Raw genomic sequence first — 16283 nt, 5'->3', positions numbered from 1 at the left:
ATATTAGAAGTAAAATGGGGTGGTGGGGGGAAATGGGTGAAATAGGTGATGGGGATTAAGGCATGCACTTGTCATGATGAGCACTGGGTGTTTAAAATAAAAACTTAAAAAAAAAAGAAGTAAAGTGGAGAATGAAAAATACAGATAGATGAGAGAGACAGGACGAGGACTAAGAAATGGAGGAAGAAAGGAAGCAGGTTCCACAAAGGCCTGTGGGTCAAGTGGGAGGAGGCAACTGGATGTGACTGGATGAGAGAAGAGGCACCCAGGGCATGGGCATTTGTCAGAAGTCAGACTGGAGAGTGGGGTGGGCAAAGCTAACTTGGGTAGTAGTTCCTGGGGCAGAGAAATAGCGCTGGATAATCTCAAAAAGAAGATGCAAGATAAAGAATCAGGCAAAAATCAAAGCGGATACAGAGAAAGGATCAAGAACCCAGGCTTGTAAGAAAGTCAGATACTGGGGCGCCTGGGTGGCTCAGTCATTAAGCGTCTGCCTTCGGCTCAGGTCATGATCCCAGGGTCCTGGGATCAAGTCCCGCATCGGGCTCCCTGCTCAGCGGGAAGCCTGCTTCTCCCTCCTCCACTCCCCCTGCTTGTGTTCCCTCTCTCGCTGTGTCTCTCTGTCAAATAAATAAATAAAATCTTTAAAAAAAAAAAAAAAAGAAAGATACTAGCTGTCGGGGTATCATATATCAAGCCTGATTCTGAGGGTCAAGGTCAAGCTTTGTCATTTTGTGTACTGCTTTATCACTTTATATTCAGATTCTCTCTAAGTCTGTTTGCAGGTGCCTGTGGCCATAAGTAGACTGGAGGGATGTAGGGAGAGTCAGCAGCAAGAGCCCAGTGATGGGGCATTAGGTTTTCATTGTCTGGGAATGGGTGTTCAATAATGTCTTTTTTACAACCAAATTTCAGTACAATGAGAATTCTTTATTTCTCTATGGAGCTTGTTAAAATAGGATTTTTCTTACCCACAGACACACGTACAATAATTGTTTAAACATGCATAAATATGTAAAGATACATCAACTTAAGTGATTATAAAGCATGTTGAAAAATGTGCCCACCAAGAATTACTACAGGGGTATAGAAAAGCATGCTTGTACATTCTTTTTACACAAAGAACACATTGGAGAATAAATTAGCATGGAAAATGGTCTCTTTGAAGGCACAATAACTATTGTTTCCATATTAAATCCAGTTTTTCAATTAAGTGGAGCCTCGCTGATGCACACTATGGCTGGGAGGTCCCATAGAGAATTTCTGAACTTTGTAGATTAGCAAAAAAACTGTAATTGGAAAAAAAATTGTGACACAGACTCCAGGAGACTGGAGAAATGACTGTCATTGTGTTCTTTTATTTTGATAACTGGCTTTAGTTTTTAATTATTGAAATGCTTCATAATGGAGTAGTAAATATGTTGTATGCTTTTGTAAAAGTAGTGAAGGATGAAGACAGGGAATTAATTAATTGAGCACCTACTACTGGGTACTCACTGTGCTACTAGAGAGAAAAACTGAGCCCCAAAGGAGTAAAATTATCTGCCTCAGGGAGCTTAGCTTGTAGGTGACTGAGCTGATGTCCCAGGCTTTATCATCAAAAAGCTTAACCATGCTTTAGTTTTTGCTTTGTACATCCATTTACAAAGGAATTTTCTTCATTGTCAAATTAAGTATTGTGAACACCATTATTGTAGACAAAACTGGCATTGCTGATCTGTGCTTTGGTAACAATATTAAAATAATTAGAACCAGAGTAAGAATACTCTCACGCATCAAGCTGTGCAAAGATCCGTGATGCCAAACAAATGTCCCATTTTGAGAAAGAGTTAGTAATTGCCTTCTCGCTACCAGTTATGGATTATTGGAAAAAAAATAAATGTGATGATAAAAGCTGTTTGGCAAAGTTGCCTTGTCCTCTTACATGATCCCAAACCTGTGAGTATGAGTTTAAGAATTAAAAAAATCACAAATAGGCCATGTTGACTGAGTTAGCGAACACTGATGAAGTATCTCCCTGTCTATAAAATAGGATACCAGTTTTTGTGGAGCAACGGAAATGAACATAATATTTATTGAGCACCTACTGTGTGCCAGATACTTATCTACGTGGTGATATTTGATTCTCAAAGCAACTCTGTGAGATTGTTGTTGTTACACTTAACGAACCAATAAAACTGACACCCAAAAAGGCCGAGTGACTTGTTCAAGATTAATAACTACTGAGTGGTATACTCTGCATTTTAACTGTCTGTCCACTGACAAATTCCACATGGTTTGCACTAGGCTATGATTCTCCCTTTGTGGATATTTTAGTCTAGGAGAGACCGACATGTGAACTACTGAAAATTAATACAAGGCAATATAAAATAATAATGTTTGTTGAGGGATAAGCAAAATTCAAAAATAATTCCAACTGAGAAATTGGGCAAAGTTTTTTTTTTTTTTAAGATTGATTTATTTCTTTTAGAGAGAGCAAGCACATGTGGGGGTAGGGGAGGGGCAGAGGGAAAGAATCTCAAGCAGACTCCCCATTGAGCGGGCAGCCTGATGCAGAACTCAATCTCATGACCCCGAGACCATGATCTGAGTCAAAATTAAGAGTTGAACGCTTAACTGACTGAGCCACGCAGGAACCCCAAGAAATTGGGCAAAGTTTTAAGAAGAACCCTCCAGGGTAAGAAAGACTCAAGTTGCTGGAGAAAGCAGAAAAGCATTGCAGATTGAAGGAACAGCATGATCCAGAGCATAGAGACCTGCTTGATAACTACAGCCTGGTATCTTGTGCTCATCTAGCGTCCTGGGTTAATGTTGAAAGGTGGTACAAGATAAAGTTGAAAAATAGAGTGTGTCTAAGCCGTGGAGGTCTTGGGTGCTATGCTGAGGAGCTTGAATAATTTAATCCCTCCCGAGTGGTTCTTTAGTTTTTTGGGGAGAGGAATAACTGATTTGACTTGCATTTTTTTTTTTTAAAGAGAAGACTAGAGATATGTAAAGTCTAGATTAGGTATTGGAGTTAGGGCTTACAGGAAGCTGTTGCAATAATGTAGGGAAACAACGATGAGAGCTGGAGCTAGACCAGTAAGAGTGGGAATGACAGTTGGGGTGGGGGCAGGGTGTGGTCATGGCATAGGAAATTTGGTAAGCAGAAACTCTGGGACTTGGAGATGTGTTATGTGTCAGTGGAGAGGAAGGAACCAAAAGTCATGACAAGGTTTCTAGGATCAATGACTGAATGGAGGATGGTAGTGAGAGAAAGCACAGGTTGTTGGTGCAAGGGAGAAGTAGAAATAAAATCAGGAACATATTTTGTGTATTATGTGCCTGTTCTATAGCATTCATGGCTGCATTAACTATAATTGGGATAATTCTATTCTTAAAATATAACATTAAGTGGGTAAGAATGTTCCATTTTTGGCCCATGTTCTTAATAGCTCCTGAATCATTTCAATGGAAGTATATTACAAATGGGAGTTTTTGAAAAGCATCTTAACCATGACTGGGTGATTGTGGGGTGTTTTCTTTGGTGTCCTTTGGTATTTCAAATTAATGGCACAGGTAATTTCTTTCCAGGTGGTGACCATCCATATCACTCCAGTGGATGACCAGCTTCCAAAAGAGGCCCCTGGAGTTTCTCGGCATTTGGTTGTCAAGGAAACTGAGGTGGCCTACATAACTAAGAAACATCTACATTATATAGATACAGAATATGACAGGGAGCTTCTCTACACGATAACGACACCTCCATTTTTCTCTTTCGGCCACAGGTATCTCTTGAGAAGTCATCACCTGGGCTATTTGTTGAGGGTTGTGTCCAAGGACTGAGTTGCAAGTGTCCATATACAGTACTGTGGTTCAGTTGCTCTGTTGGTCAGACATGAACTTGTATTCAATTCCGCATTTACTGTAATCTCAAACTTATTTCATACCTCCCTTCAAAAGCTGTATTAATTGGTAAGTGACCTGCCACTTATAGTGTCTTCAGCTTAGGTAAGCTTAAAATAGTCTTTAATCTTTTTTTTCATACAACATTCCTTTTTTTCTAAAGAGAATGTTATTTTTGTCTTTTTAATAAAAATTTATTTTATCTTTATAACACTATTTTCAGATATTGCAGGCCACAAAATGGTCATATTCTATAATCCCAATCAGAAAAGTGGCATGAATATACCTGAGGCTTGTGTCATGTACATGATAGCAAGGAAACATTTTTTAGGATGAGAAGAACAATTCACTTTCATGAAATCAAAATAGAAAATTCTGTACATAGTTTCTGCAGTCATAAGAATGGCATTGATGATTCTGGACAGAAGGCTAGAACCACCCCCACCCCCACCCCCACCCCCGCAAGAGAGAATATGAAGATGGAACATTTGATTTCTTCTTGCAATGAGCATTTGTAGCTTTGGAAAATTTGGTTGCAGGCTCTTTGACTTAATGTTTCTTGCCTGGAAAATTAGCTGATGTGTTCTCCTGTATCTCTCTTTAGACATCTGGATGCTGGGAAATTGTTTATGGTCGATAGCATTCCAAAGCTGACCAAAAATCCTGCAGCCCCGGGGCTGAGATCATTCACTCAGGTATGATGCTATGCTGAAATGTTGACCAAACATGATGGAGGTGTCTTCTGAGAGAAGGGATGACACTCCTAGTGTTGCACTTGAGAATGATGGCCTTTGACATACGTCAAAAGTATCAAATGCTTGATGTCTACGTTCTTTCTGCTTGCAGACTTTTATTTAGCATGTGCCATCTACTTGACAATGCTTCATTGGGCTGGATATGATTTCAAAATCTTGTTATAATTCAGCACAGCTTTTTTGCATCGTTTTACCAGTAGCAGGGCTCTGATTTACAGACCTGGTGCCTATGGTTTTATTCTAACACATTCAAGTAGTCTAGATCCTACCGTATTAGTTTCCTAGGGCTGCCGTAGGTACCACAAACTGAGTGGCTTAAAATAACAGACTTACTGTCTCGAAGTTCTGGAGGCTGGAAGTCTGAAGTAAAGGTGTTGTCAGGGTCGCAATTTTCTGAAACCCTGTAGGGGAAGCCTTCCTTGCCTCTTCTTTGGACTCTTTGACCTTCTTTGGCTTGTGGATCATCACTTCACTCTGCCTCTGTCATCCTATGGCTGTCTTCTCTCTACATGTCTCTCTCTTCTTATGAGGACACAAGTTATATTTCATGAAGGGCTCACGCTTCAGTGTGACTACACTTTATCTTAACTGATTACAGCTGCAACAACCCCATTCCCAAATAAGATCATATTTTGAGGTACTAGAGGTTAGGACCTCAACATATCTTTTTTGGGGGAACACATTCAACTTACAATACCTACTACCATCCCAAATTCTTCACCAACCTTCTCCCCCTTCCTGTGGACTCTTCCCTGAATACTCCCCTGAGAGTCACAGTAATGGTGATGAATACTTAGGCAGCAACTACCCCTGTCCGTAGGGCTAATTCTGCCTAATCTCACTGTAGTTAGATGATGCAAATGAGTATGTAAACCCCATGTGCTTAGTACTATTATTTTATTATTTTATTTATTGTAGTGATAAGGAAACAGAGGCCTCACAAGTTTAAGTAACTTGACCAATATCACACAGCTAATTTGTGGTGGAGCTGGGTTGAAATTCACATCTCCTGTCTTTTATAGAGTTGGCTGGTGTCAAGCACTTGACATATTTACTTAATTTCTTTGTTCTTTTCCCTCCTGGTTTTAGAAAAAGCGATTTATAAAATAGAACTTTTTGGACTCTTCAAAGTGATGATGTTGGCATTTCCAGTGTTGGATGTCAACATGATGGGTCTCAGAGACCTAGCTCTCTGAAAGTCTCTGATCCTTGCAGATGGGCACCCACGTGTCCATCTCGATTTGCTTTGCAGCATGCTGTGAACCACATGAAAGTGGCCTACATGCCACCCATGAGAGATATAGGCCTCCATCCGGGACATGTCCAGTTTGCCTTTTCCATCAGTAACCAACATGGTGGCACTTTGCACGGGATCTGCTTTAACATTACAATTCTTCCAGTGGACAATCAAGTTCCTGAGGTATGTACGATGTTTGATGTGAAAGATAAAGAGGCGGGAAGACCTAAGGAAAGAAAAGAAAGACTTGAAGACTTAGTGGAAATGCTAACTTTTCTTTAGGCTATTTTCCAGAACTTTTTAATTTTTCAGCTACAGTGTAGGAAAAAAAGGGGAGGGGAGTCTTTCACCTCCCAAGGGTCTTTCTGTCTAAAAGGTGAGATTTTCCAGTTGCTGAATTTGGCATTATTTTCAAAGCTTTATCAAAAACTCTTTCCTTTCCTTTCTGCTAAGTCTCACATGCTGATCAGGGGAAGGGGATTAAGTTATGGGTCTCTTAGCAACCGGAAGGACTTATTTACTCTCATTGCAGGCCAACTCTATGCTCGCTTAATTTTTCAAATGACTTAAGATGGGTTCTTTTATCCTCTCCCATCCCAGCCCCAGTGCTGACATAAATGGTCAAACAGTTGGGTCTCTTATTAAAACTGAACTACAAAGATGATGTTACCTTGTGCATCTTATCTGTGAGGCTGGACTTCATAATGAAAGTTTGTTCCAAACCCCATCAGAGGGTTAGACTTAACTTGTGTGGCTATTCTTGGGCTAATTTTCCCCTCAGAAGTGGAAAGACAAGGTAGGAAGCAGAGGCATGAGAACCCAGACATGTCTCATCCCTAAGGAAAGAGGTCACCTTCCAGGTACCTACCTGGAGGACAGCTGGGAGCCCTGAGGCTCTCTTTCCAGCTCCCTCCTCCCCATCTCTACATCTGCCTGAAGTTGGAGGGCAGAGGTCTCAGTCTGAGGGACCAAGGGGCTTACCCAACCCACAGAACTGTTCTGATAGAGCCAAACAATACTTTTAATTAATGAGTTGCCAACATTTACACATCAGGAAGTTTCATATCAAGTCTGGCTTTCTGGCTTCTCTTGAAAATTTGGGAACTCTAGGAACAGTGAACTCACTTACCCCCAGCAGCAGCTGCCTGGGCCTGCTCTCCAGGCTCCAAAGGCCCCACCCAGCTGAGCACACTCATTTACATCGCTGGCCTGCCCCCTCAGACCTTGGAACTTGCCATTTTTGGCAGAAGATGCGCCAAAGAGCTCACACAAAAGACAAAAGAATCTGAACTATATTCTTTGATTCCTTCCCTGTCAGGGACCAGATCACATTCCCTGTGGAAGAAACAGTTTAGAATGTCTGTTAATTTGATTAGATCTTATTCAGACCATTCTTTTCTGTGTATGAGATACATGCCCTGAACTAGCCCAGCATCTAAAGAAGCCAAGGCTTTTTCTAAAACAATCATGGAGAGAAGTAGTGTTTTATGCAACGCAACCCAAACGTCTTGCTAGAGAAAAATGATCTGTGGAGAAAACAAGAAAACTAGAAATGGTGAAGTGAACAGTTACCTCTCTCATCTGAAGGTAGATGGAATAGATATGAGGAGTCAGGGCTAATGTGGCATAGTGGCTTCTTTTTCCTATACTGTATGGGACAAATGAAATCATACCTTAGAGAACTGAGAACATTAAAAATAAAATTAAAAAATGAGTGGCTCTAGTGAAACCAGACACGCGAGTGGTTTCCTGGCATGAAATACCCACAGATATCTGAGTTAAGTAATAACCATGAGGTGATCTTAATATGATGCTCACAGGAAAGCCCCAAAACCTAAGTACTAGGTTTGGGCAGAGACTGAAAAGTTAGTGATGAAATGAGCTGGGGCAAATTAGCCTTATGCTTTTATTTTTTGAAAGCTGCCCTAAAATGCATATATATTTTAAAACCCCAGAGTATAGCAGAGTATATCCCTTGAAACATTAGCAACTCGAGGTATTAATTGATGCAACTTGGAAATCAATGAGGCTAGCAGATATGGACCTTGTTTCAAAAATAATGCTCCTCTTTTAATAGGAATATTCTTTCTTTCTCCTACAAACAGTAAAAATGTAAGAGTAAGGCATGTGGGAAGGATGGGGGTGAGAGTCATTGTAGGGAGAGAAGAGAAGTCTTGTTTTATGTTTTCCTTTGCTAGTAGAGGTAGTTTATTGAAGACTAGAAGGCAAGTGTCTCATGGTGGTTGGTCTCGAAATTCCCATGACCCAGGGGGGCTGCCTTGGGGCAGCTGCGCCCTGATGGGCAGGAGGATAGAGCAGGGCTCTGACTGGAGACTGTGACTTCTCCTTGCTCACTTCCCTTTCTTCTGCCTATCTCCTACCCCCCCCACCCCCGCCCAGCTTTTTCCTCAGGAACATTCTCCTTTCTGGGAGTGGCAGCTGGTCTGAAGAGTGTGGCTTCTTCCTCCAAGAATGCTGTATCCTCACATGGGTGAGGCACTCACCTCAGACCTTTTGCAAGGGAACCTTCAGAGCCCATGATTGGTACCCTAACTCTATCTGCTTGCTTTTACTTCTGTGTAGTAATATGAATTTGGGAGAATGATAGGCTAAACAAAGTTCACCAATGTTTCTACTGCAGGACCTCAGAACGCTGAATATACTTACACGCCTTATAAATCTCCAAGTGAAGATATTGTACATGACTGTTCTCAAGCCTTATTTGACCATAGAACACGTCTTGCCAAGTCCCAATGTAGCAGTAAAATATCCCAAGCCCTTCTTACTTGCTTTTTACTTTCATATGAATTGTTGGTTGAGTAGTGGGTTTTTCGGTCATCAAAAGTTATCTTTATAGCTTAATTATTTGTCTGATGTTTGAATAAAATATTTCTTGTGGAATCTTCAATCTCCAGTCTTCTGCTCTACTTCCATCTGTAAAATACTCATTATAATTGACACTTAGAAGCTCCAAACAATTTCCCAAATCTTTAAGAATTTTTAGGGTGAAAAAAAGGGATGGATTCTTTCCTCTAGGGGAATTTGATATAATTGTTGTTCGTTGTCTAGGTGAAGGTATATATGTATCCAGCAATGGTGGGTGTGGACATGATGATGGATGTTACTATTTTCTTTATTTAGCACCAATAGGAACTAGTTTGGTTGCTGTTTCCACTATAAGGGGGTCTGAGGTAAATGAAACGTAGATACTTTCACGGTTATGAATCTGCCTTGCTTCTTTGTATACCTCAATGCTTAGAATTGGAAATGTTTAGTAAAAAATATTTTTCAGCCAAAAGGTTCAGCTATGAACTTGTCCCCTTTACCATATCCTTAAAAAATTAATTGACATGCATGTGAAGGTGGTACTAGAAGTTTTCTATTTATTTAATGAGCTCAGTCTTCAGGGATAGTTCATGGAACAAGACTTTGAATGTTTTCTTCCTTCTTTTTAGGTGTTTACCAATGCCCTGAGAGTGACTGAGGGAGGTCAGTGTGTCATCAGCACAGAGAACATTCTGGTTTCTGATGTGGATACCGAACTGGACAACATCTGCCTCTCCCTACAAAGATTGCCTCAGTGTGGAAGGGTGGAGCTGGATGGATTTCCTCTAAACACAGGAGGCACATTTTCTTGGGGAGACCTCTGTGCCTTAAAAGTTAGGTTAGAACATTTCCTGGATTTATTTTTTGATATGCTTTGGCCTTCATCTGGATCAGTTGTGAGGCAGAGTAAGAGAAAGAAGTTTGTTCAACTTTTTCAGCGGTGCCAGCATGCCAATTAATACTTTCAAGGGTCAGTTGAAAATTAGAAATGACAAACTTTTAATTTCCCTCCAGACATTTTCTTTCCATCTGGCTTGCTTGTACCAGTGGGAATGACTTTTTGGATATTTGAACAACAGAAATTAATTACTGTGAATATTAAATTTGCTGCAACTGTACATATCACAAGAGATAGTAGCCAAACTAGATATAGACTGAAATAATCTATATGGCTAACCTATATAGTTGAACTTGGCTTTAAGAACAGCCAATTTCACAACCGTGGAAACTCTGGGATAAAATTCTGTTGATCAGTATCTTTATTTATGTATGTATGTATTTATTTATTTATTTATTCTTAAAGATTTTTTTTATTTATTTGACAGAGAGAGATAGTGAGAGCAGGAACACAAGCAGGGGGATGCAGAGGGAGAGGGAGAAGAAAGCTTCCTGAGGAGCAGGGATCCCGATGTGGGGCTCGATCCCAGGACCCCGGGATCATGACCTGAGCCGAAGGCAGACGCTTAACAACTGAGCCACCCAGGCGCCCCTGATCAGTATCTTTAATGTAAATTTTTATTCCATTCTACTGGGAAGGGACTTGTAGGCAAACATGTAGGGTAGGCTGGGAAGGTATGGAGTAGTACTTGGTTTTCTGACAGTCAGAGAGAGAGCAATTCATTTCTCAAGGTCCTACAGCAGTTCCCCTCACCTTGAGGTCTTTCATTTTTTCTACCTACTGCAGTTCTATAACCGCAAAATTACAGAATTTCATAAAATGCCTTCTCTGTAAAGCAATGCAAGGTACTCAAAAGCACAGATCAGGTAGACAGATATACTAGTTGACTTATTATTTATAAGTTCAAATTGTAAATGGGAATTTTGACCTTTCAGAAGGTATTAGACATCAAATGCTTAATTCCACACTTGAAAGTTGACTAGGAGCTTGGATGTGCATAGGAAGATCAATTTCATCTGAAATTTAGTTTAGTTAAGTTTATTCATGGTCTCCAATATCTTGACCTTTTTTCACTACTCACTCCTATTCTCATTAAAATTTCCTTCTTTTTAGGGTTCTCAGCTCTTAGTTACATGTTAGAACAAGAGCTCTGTTTAGGTAATTCTTACTAGGGAGTGAATGATGGATAGAAAAAAAAGTACTAGTATCTGCCAGCGCATATAATTCAAGGACTCTTCAATAGACTTGCCATTATGTTTCCCCCCCCCCCATTTAATCTTTATAGTGATCAAGCCTGACAAGGTAGATGGTTGTATTCTCATGTTATAGTTGAAGAAACTAAGAGGTTGAAGTCACTCAGCCAGTATGTGGAGGAGTCTGGTTTTGAAAATTCTGTTTGATTCCATAGCCATGCCTTTGGATGTGTACTCCTAGATTCTACTTGGCCCTTTTAGGGGTATTAGCATGGTAAGATAGGATTAGTACATTATCACATACCTATTTTTGATGAAAATATCAGGGAGCATAGGAGGCAGTGTGGGAGGGATACTGGGGTTAGGAGGTGGACCTTCTTCACCATTGGAATGGAATCCCATTCTGGATTCCAAACTGGAATGGAATGGAACCCAAACCTGAGTCCCTACCCAGTGTATGGGTGAGCCTAGTCCTGAGTAAAATACCTTTTAGCCCCGGGATTTTTTCATATGTAAGTTTTATATATGTTTGATATACTTTTTTTTTTTTAGATTTATTTATTTGAGAGAGAGAGAGCGCATGAGCAGGGTGAGGGTGGGGGTTAGAGAATCTCAAACAGATTCCCCCCTGAGTGTGAGCCCCAAGCAAGGGCTTGATCCCAGGACCCTGAGATCATGACTGGAGCCGAAACCAAGAGTTGGATGCTCAACCAACTGAGCCACCCAGGCGCCCCTCAATATACTATTTTTATGTAACTTTTAATTTTATTTCCTAGGGCTTATTTCCTATCTTTGACAAATCATCAATAAGCTAAAAATTTGGCTCAATTCAACAGCTGTTTAGAACTTGCCACGTATCACTACAGTGGTTGGAGAGTAGATGAAAAGTCTTGAATTAGACAGTTTTGTTATAAAACTTGACTGAAAATTAAAGGAAAGTAGGGCCAAAGCTAAATCAAGGAAAAATATTTTTAAGTCTGGAGAGATTCGAAAATCTTTATAGGTTGAGTGAAAGAGAGCTAGTAAAAAGAAGAGGGTAAATGGCAGTAGAGAGGCAATAAATAATTCATAGATCAGAGTTTTAGAGAAGAGCTGAATAGATCAAAAACACAAGCAGAAAGATTAGGCTTAAAAGTAAGGGAGGAGGGGGCTCATCAAGATTCACAGTGTCCCACTTTTACCTGTCTACTGTCTGTCTCAATCACCCCCTGGCCCCAGCCTTGTGTTACGTAAGTAAGCAGAACTACACCAACTGGTTCCCATTGCCACAGTGGCAACTTGAAGGACTGATTTTGGATTGAGGGACAAATTATGAATGCATACAACACATTTTTCCAGGGTGGAGCAAATTTTTTACATTCAGGGACACTTGAGTATTTAAGTATGTGACTTCATGATTATGTTTTTTTTGTTATTCATTTATTGACCATGTGGCCAAAGCCATGGAGGAGCTTTTGAGTCAGACATCTACTGTCACAGTGGCCTTGAGGGGCTAGTGGCAAATATCATCCCCACAGGTATCAGCATGATGGATCTGAGAGACTTCAGGATGACATATTCTTGGAGGTCACAGATGGCACGAATTCAGCAGAATTTGTTCTACATGTTGAGGTGGGTAGAAAGTTTCCTCCCTTGTTCATATAGAAATAAAGCATCTGGTTTGGAAGCCTTTTTTTTTTTTTGAGAATGAGAGAGAGAGAGGGAGAGAGAGCATGTAAGTGGGGTGGGGACGGGCAGAGGGAGAGGGAGAGAATCTTAAGCAGGCTCCACGCTCAGTGCAGAGCCTGTTGTGGGGCTCGATCCCACGACCCTGAGATCAAGACCTGAGCTGAAATCAAGAGTTGGACACTCAACCGACTGAGCCACCCAGCCTCCTGCTTTGGAAGCCTTTTAAGAGTTCCTGATAGAACTTGAAACATGTGGACTTCAAGAGCATACCTGCTATGTCTGAATGTCTCAGGACAGGCAATAGACAGCAAAGTTATATTGGTGAAATGGGCATACTGGTTTCTCTTTCTAATCCACTTAAAGATTAAACCACTCGGACCTCAAACCCAGATACTTAATTTAAAAACCAATTGGTTCTGTGTGTAAATTGATTCTAATATTTTTGAGCTGTAACACTCTGAAATATTTATTTAGCAGCTAGCATCACTGGGCTTTTCCCTCTTGTGTGGAAGAAGCCATGTCTTTATGTGTGTGGTGCCCCTTTATTAGTTCCTGTCCTATACACTTCTTTCTGAGACCTGTTAGAAATGATTACATTCCCCCTTTTGACAAATGTTGAAACAAATCTGCACATTAAGGTTGATGGGAACCCCTGAGCTTCTCTGTTGTGTGACCACTTCAGTCAGTAAAAAAAACTCACAGGATTTGCAGGTATTTATAGTTAGTAACAAAGGAAGGTCTGCAGAAAGAATTATTGTGCTCCTCTTACTTTTATCTGCCAAATTCTATTTCTGTTTGAATTTTGTCAGATCTTTGTGATATGAAATTATAATTAGTGATAATAATGTGTTTGTGTGACATTTTTATGGTTAATAATTAAGAATGATTACATCCAGGGGCGCCTGGGTGGCTCAGTTGGTTAAGCGACTGCCTTCGGCTCAGGTCATGATCCTGGAGTCCCTGGATCGAGTCCCGCATCGGGCTCTCTGCTCAGCAGGGAGTCTGCTTCTCCCTCTGACCCTCCCCCCTCTCATGTGCTCTCTCTCTCAAATAAATAAAAAATCTTTAAAAAAAAAAAAAAAGAATGATTACATCCATCTAGTATTTTTAAGAAGTAGAAGGAATTATCTCTGGCACAGGGCAGTAGAGGAGAAGGAATTAGCTCCATTTTATAGGCAAGAAAACAGGTTCGAGAAGTTTCCATGACTTGCCCCAAATCAATCATTTGACTGTGTAAACAGTCTGTTTGTTGTTACTTTTTAGATAAAAGGGCATGGCCCTTGGAAGCCAACCAGAAGTACAGGTAATTTTTGGACAATTATGTGTGATTGTTTTCTATCCAGGAGGAATGTTTTAAATTCTGTTGCCTTTGGACTTTATTATCCATTTGAAAGCTGAGGCTCTTTTGTATTTTGTAAGGTGGTTATCATGGATGTATTGGTGACATTCATCAAATAGAGTCAAGAACAGTGATAAAGAGGGTCTTTAATGAATCCACTCAGAGGACTTGAACAAAGATACTGTTTCCTAATAAGCCAATAGAAAATAGAATAGAATATGGCATTCTTTTTTGTTTTTACCTTTGATTAAATAAATAAATCTGTGTTTCTATTACCCCATCCCTCTACCCTTTAAAGGAAAATATGAAAATAATTTCATGTATATTTGTTGTAGAGTTGTTAGCCTGTTTAAATAGCAGGGTATTCAGATCATATATACATATTTATCTTCATTCATTTATTTACTCCATAAATATTTAAGAAGTGCCTTCTATAGGCCAGTTCCTATGCTAGATGCTTGGGATATGATGATGAACATGACAAAGAAAGTCTCGTTCTGTTAGAGATTATAGGCAGGGGATGAAGGCAGATATTAAATAGATTCTCACAGAAATAATTGATTAGTTAAAATGTGGCTGTGTTCTACAAATAAGTGGGGTGCTAAAAGAGAGTAATTGGTAGAAGTCCCTAATGAGTCTGAGTTGTCAAAGAAGTTTTCCCTGAAGAATCCATGTGTAATCTGAAGGAAAGAGTAGCTGAGCCAAGAGCTGAGGGCTGACTCTACAGAGCCATGGGGCAGAGAGAACATGCAGAGATGGTGCAAAGATCGGACATGGGAGGAACTCAGTGTCTTCTGGTGAAAAGGCAGTGGGGTGACAGAGGCACCCTATTGCATGAAAGGAGGCCTAAGACATCCTTGCAGCAGCACTAGGAAGACGCTGAAGGTCCCCATAAGGCAGTGACTTGATGAAAGCCACATTTTAAAAGGTGAAACATTTACATGATCTGAAGAGAACCAGAGTTATGAAAGCCACATTTTGAAAAGATCCCCGTGGCTGAAGCGAGGGGGCAGGAAATGTGGGGTTGAGAGTATCCACAGGCCGGACTTGATAACTAAACGTGTAGCACACACACCAAGTTGCGACTGGGACCTCAGAGGCAGAATGTCTTTCATTCCGATTTAAAAGACTTGCCTTTTGGGGGCACCTGGGTGGCTCAGTTGGTCCAGCCCCCAACTCTTGATTTCAGCTCAGGTCAGGGTCTCAGAGTCGTGAGATTGAGCCCCACACTCAGTGTGGAGTCTGCTTGGGATTCCCTCTCCCTCTGTTGCGTGACCACCTCTGCCCTTCCCCCTGCTTGCGTTCTCTCTCTCTCTTTCTCAAATAAATAAATAAATCTTTTTTAAAAATTAAAAAATAATAAAAGACTTGCCTTTTCAAGTGTCTGCATCATCCTGTTAGATTCGGAGCGACAGGGTGGACCCATATTGCTCTTTTTTCCCTTTCTACTTAGAGCTTTATTTTCATGACAATGAGAGAAAAATGTTTTGTCAAGTTGAAGCCTGGGATTGATTTAATGGTTATAGAGTTTCAGAGGTAACTCAAAATGTTCGAAATAAGCTGCTGCTTATTGTAAGTTTGGAGAAACTTCCTGGGTGGCAGGAAGTTGAGGGTCGATGAAAGCTTTGTAATCACCAAATAATTTGAAATATAAATAACTCTGGTGTGGTAAATATAAATGCATCAGACCACAAGGACCAGATTTCCTCTGGAATATGTGTGAATATAACGAAGGAGGATAGGGACTTTAGTGTGAAGACTGCTTTGTATTACATTTATATTTTGTCTCTCTAGAAACAAATGAGAGCTTTGAGTCCCAAACCATAACCATACTCTTCCATTCCTACCTCAAATGTCTCTCATGTTGGCCATTTCTTACAAGATGGTTCATATGGGGAGAAGATACAGCCTGCTTGGCCAAATTCCATGGCTATTGTTTCTTGTGTCTGGAAGATCGAAAATGCCTGTCATTCCAATGATGAGCTATGGTTTACCAGTTGGGCAATTTGTCATTGCTTTCTTTTTTCTTGAAAACATGCATTTTTCCCCCTAGGTGTTCCCTGTAAATGATGAGCCACCAATCCTAAAGGCTGACCTCATCCCCATGATGCATTGCTCAGAGGGCGAAGAGGTGGTCATCACCTCTGAATACATTTTGGCTACTGATGTGGACAGTGATGACTTGAAGCTGATGTTTGTGATCGCTCGAGAGCCTCAGCATGGCGTGGTGAGGAAAGCTGGAGTCACAGTGGATCAGTTCTCTCAGGGAGATGTCATCTCAGGGGCTGTGACATACAAACACACGGGTGAGTGATCACACGGCGACCAGTGTGAGTGAGCGGATGCAAGCACCACCACAGAGTCGTAACCCCACTCCTTGCTGGGCACTCTGATAATCGAACAGTCTTAATGCTTGCTTCCTTTAAAAAAAAAGCAGCAGAAGCAGCAGTCTGTATCCCCTTTTGTAAGTATAATCACCATA

At 40.7% G+C, this 16283-nt stretch overlaps 1 protein-coding gene across 2 annotated transcripts; it reads left to right on the top strand.

The window, feature by feature from the left end:
- Positions 1-671: 671 nt before the first annotated feature.
- Positions 672-16283, top strand: LOC145717020 (FRAS1-related extracellular matrix protein 1-like). 2 transcript variants are annotated; one of them, XM_081803001.1, is made up of 6 exons: positions 672-3767; positions 4490-4580; positions 5893-6060; positions 9333-9541; positions 12312-12405; positions 15855-16283. In XM_081803001.1, exons 1-6 carry the CDS (start codon positions 3550-3552, stop codon positions 16113-16115), a joined length of 1041 nt encoding a protein of 346 aa, XP_081659127.1. In that variant the 5' UTR covers positions 672-3549; the 3' UTR covers positions 16116-16283. The 2 variants fall into 2 exon arrangements, with proteins under 2 accessions (XP_081659127.1, XP_081659128.1); XM_081803002.1 differs by lacking the exon at positions 5893-6060.

The sequence above is a fragment of the Leptonychotes weddellii genome, chromosome 14, assembly GCF_054177405.1.
Source record: "Leptonychotes weddellii isolate Sample4059 chromosome 14, ASM5417740v2, whole genome shotgun sequence".
Lineage (NCBI taxonomy): Eukaryota > Metazoa > Chordata > Mammalia > Carnivora > Phocidae > Leptonychotes > Leptonychotes weddellii.
Note: the sequence above shows the minus strand (reverse complement) of the source record. Positions and strands in the feature narration are given on the sequence as shown.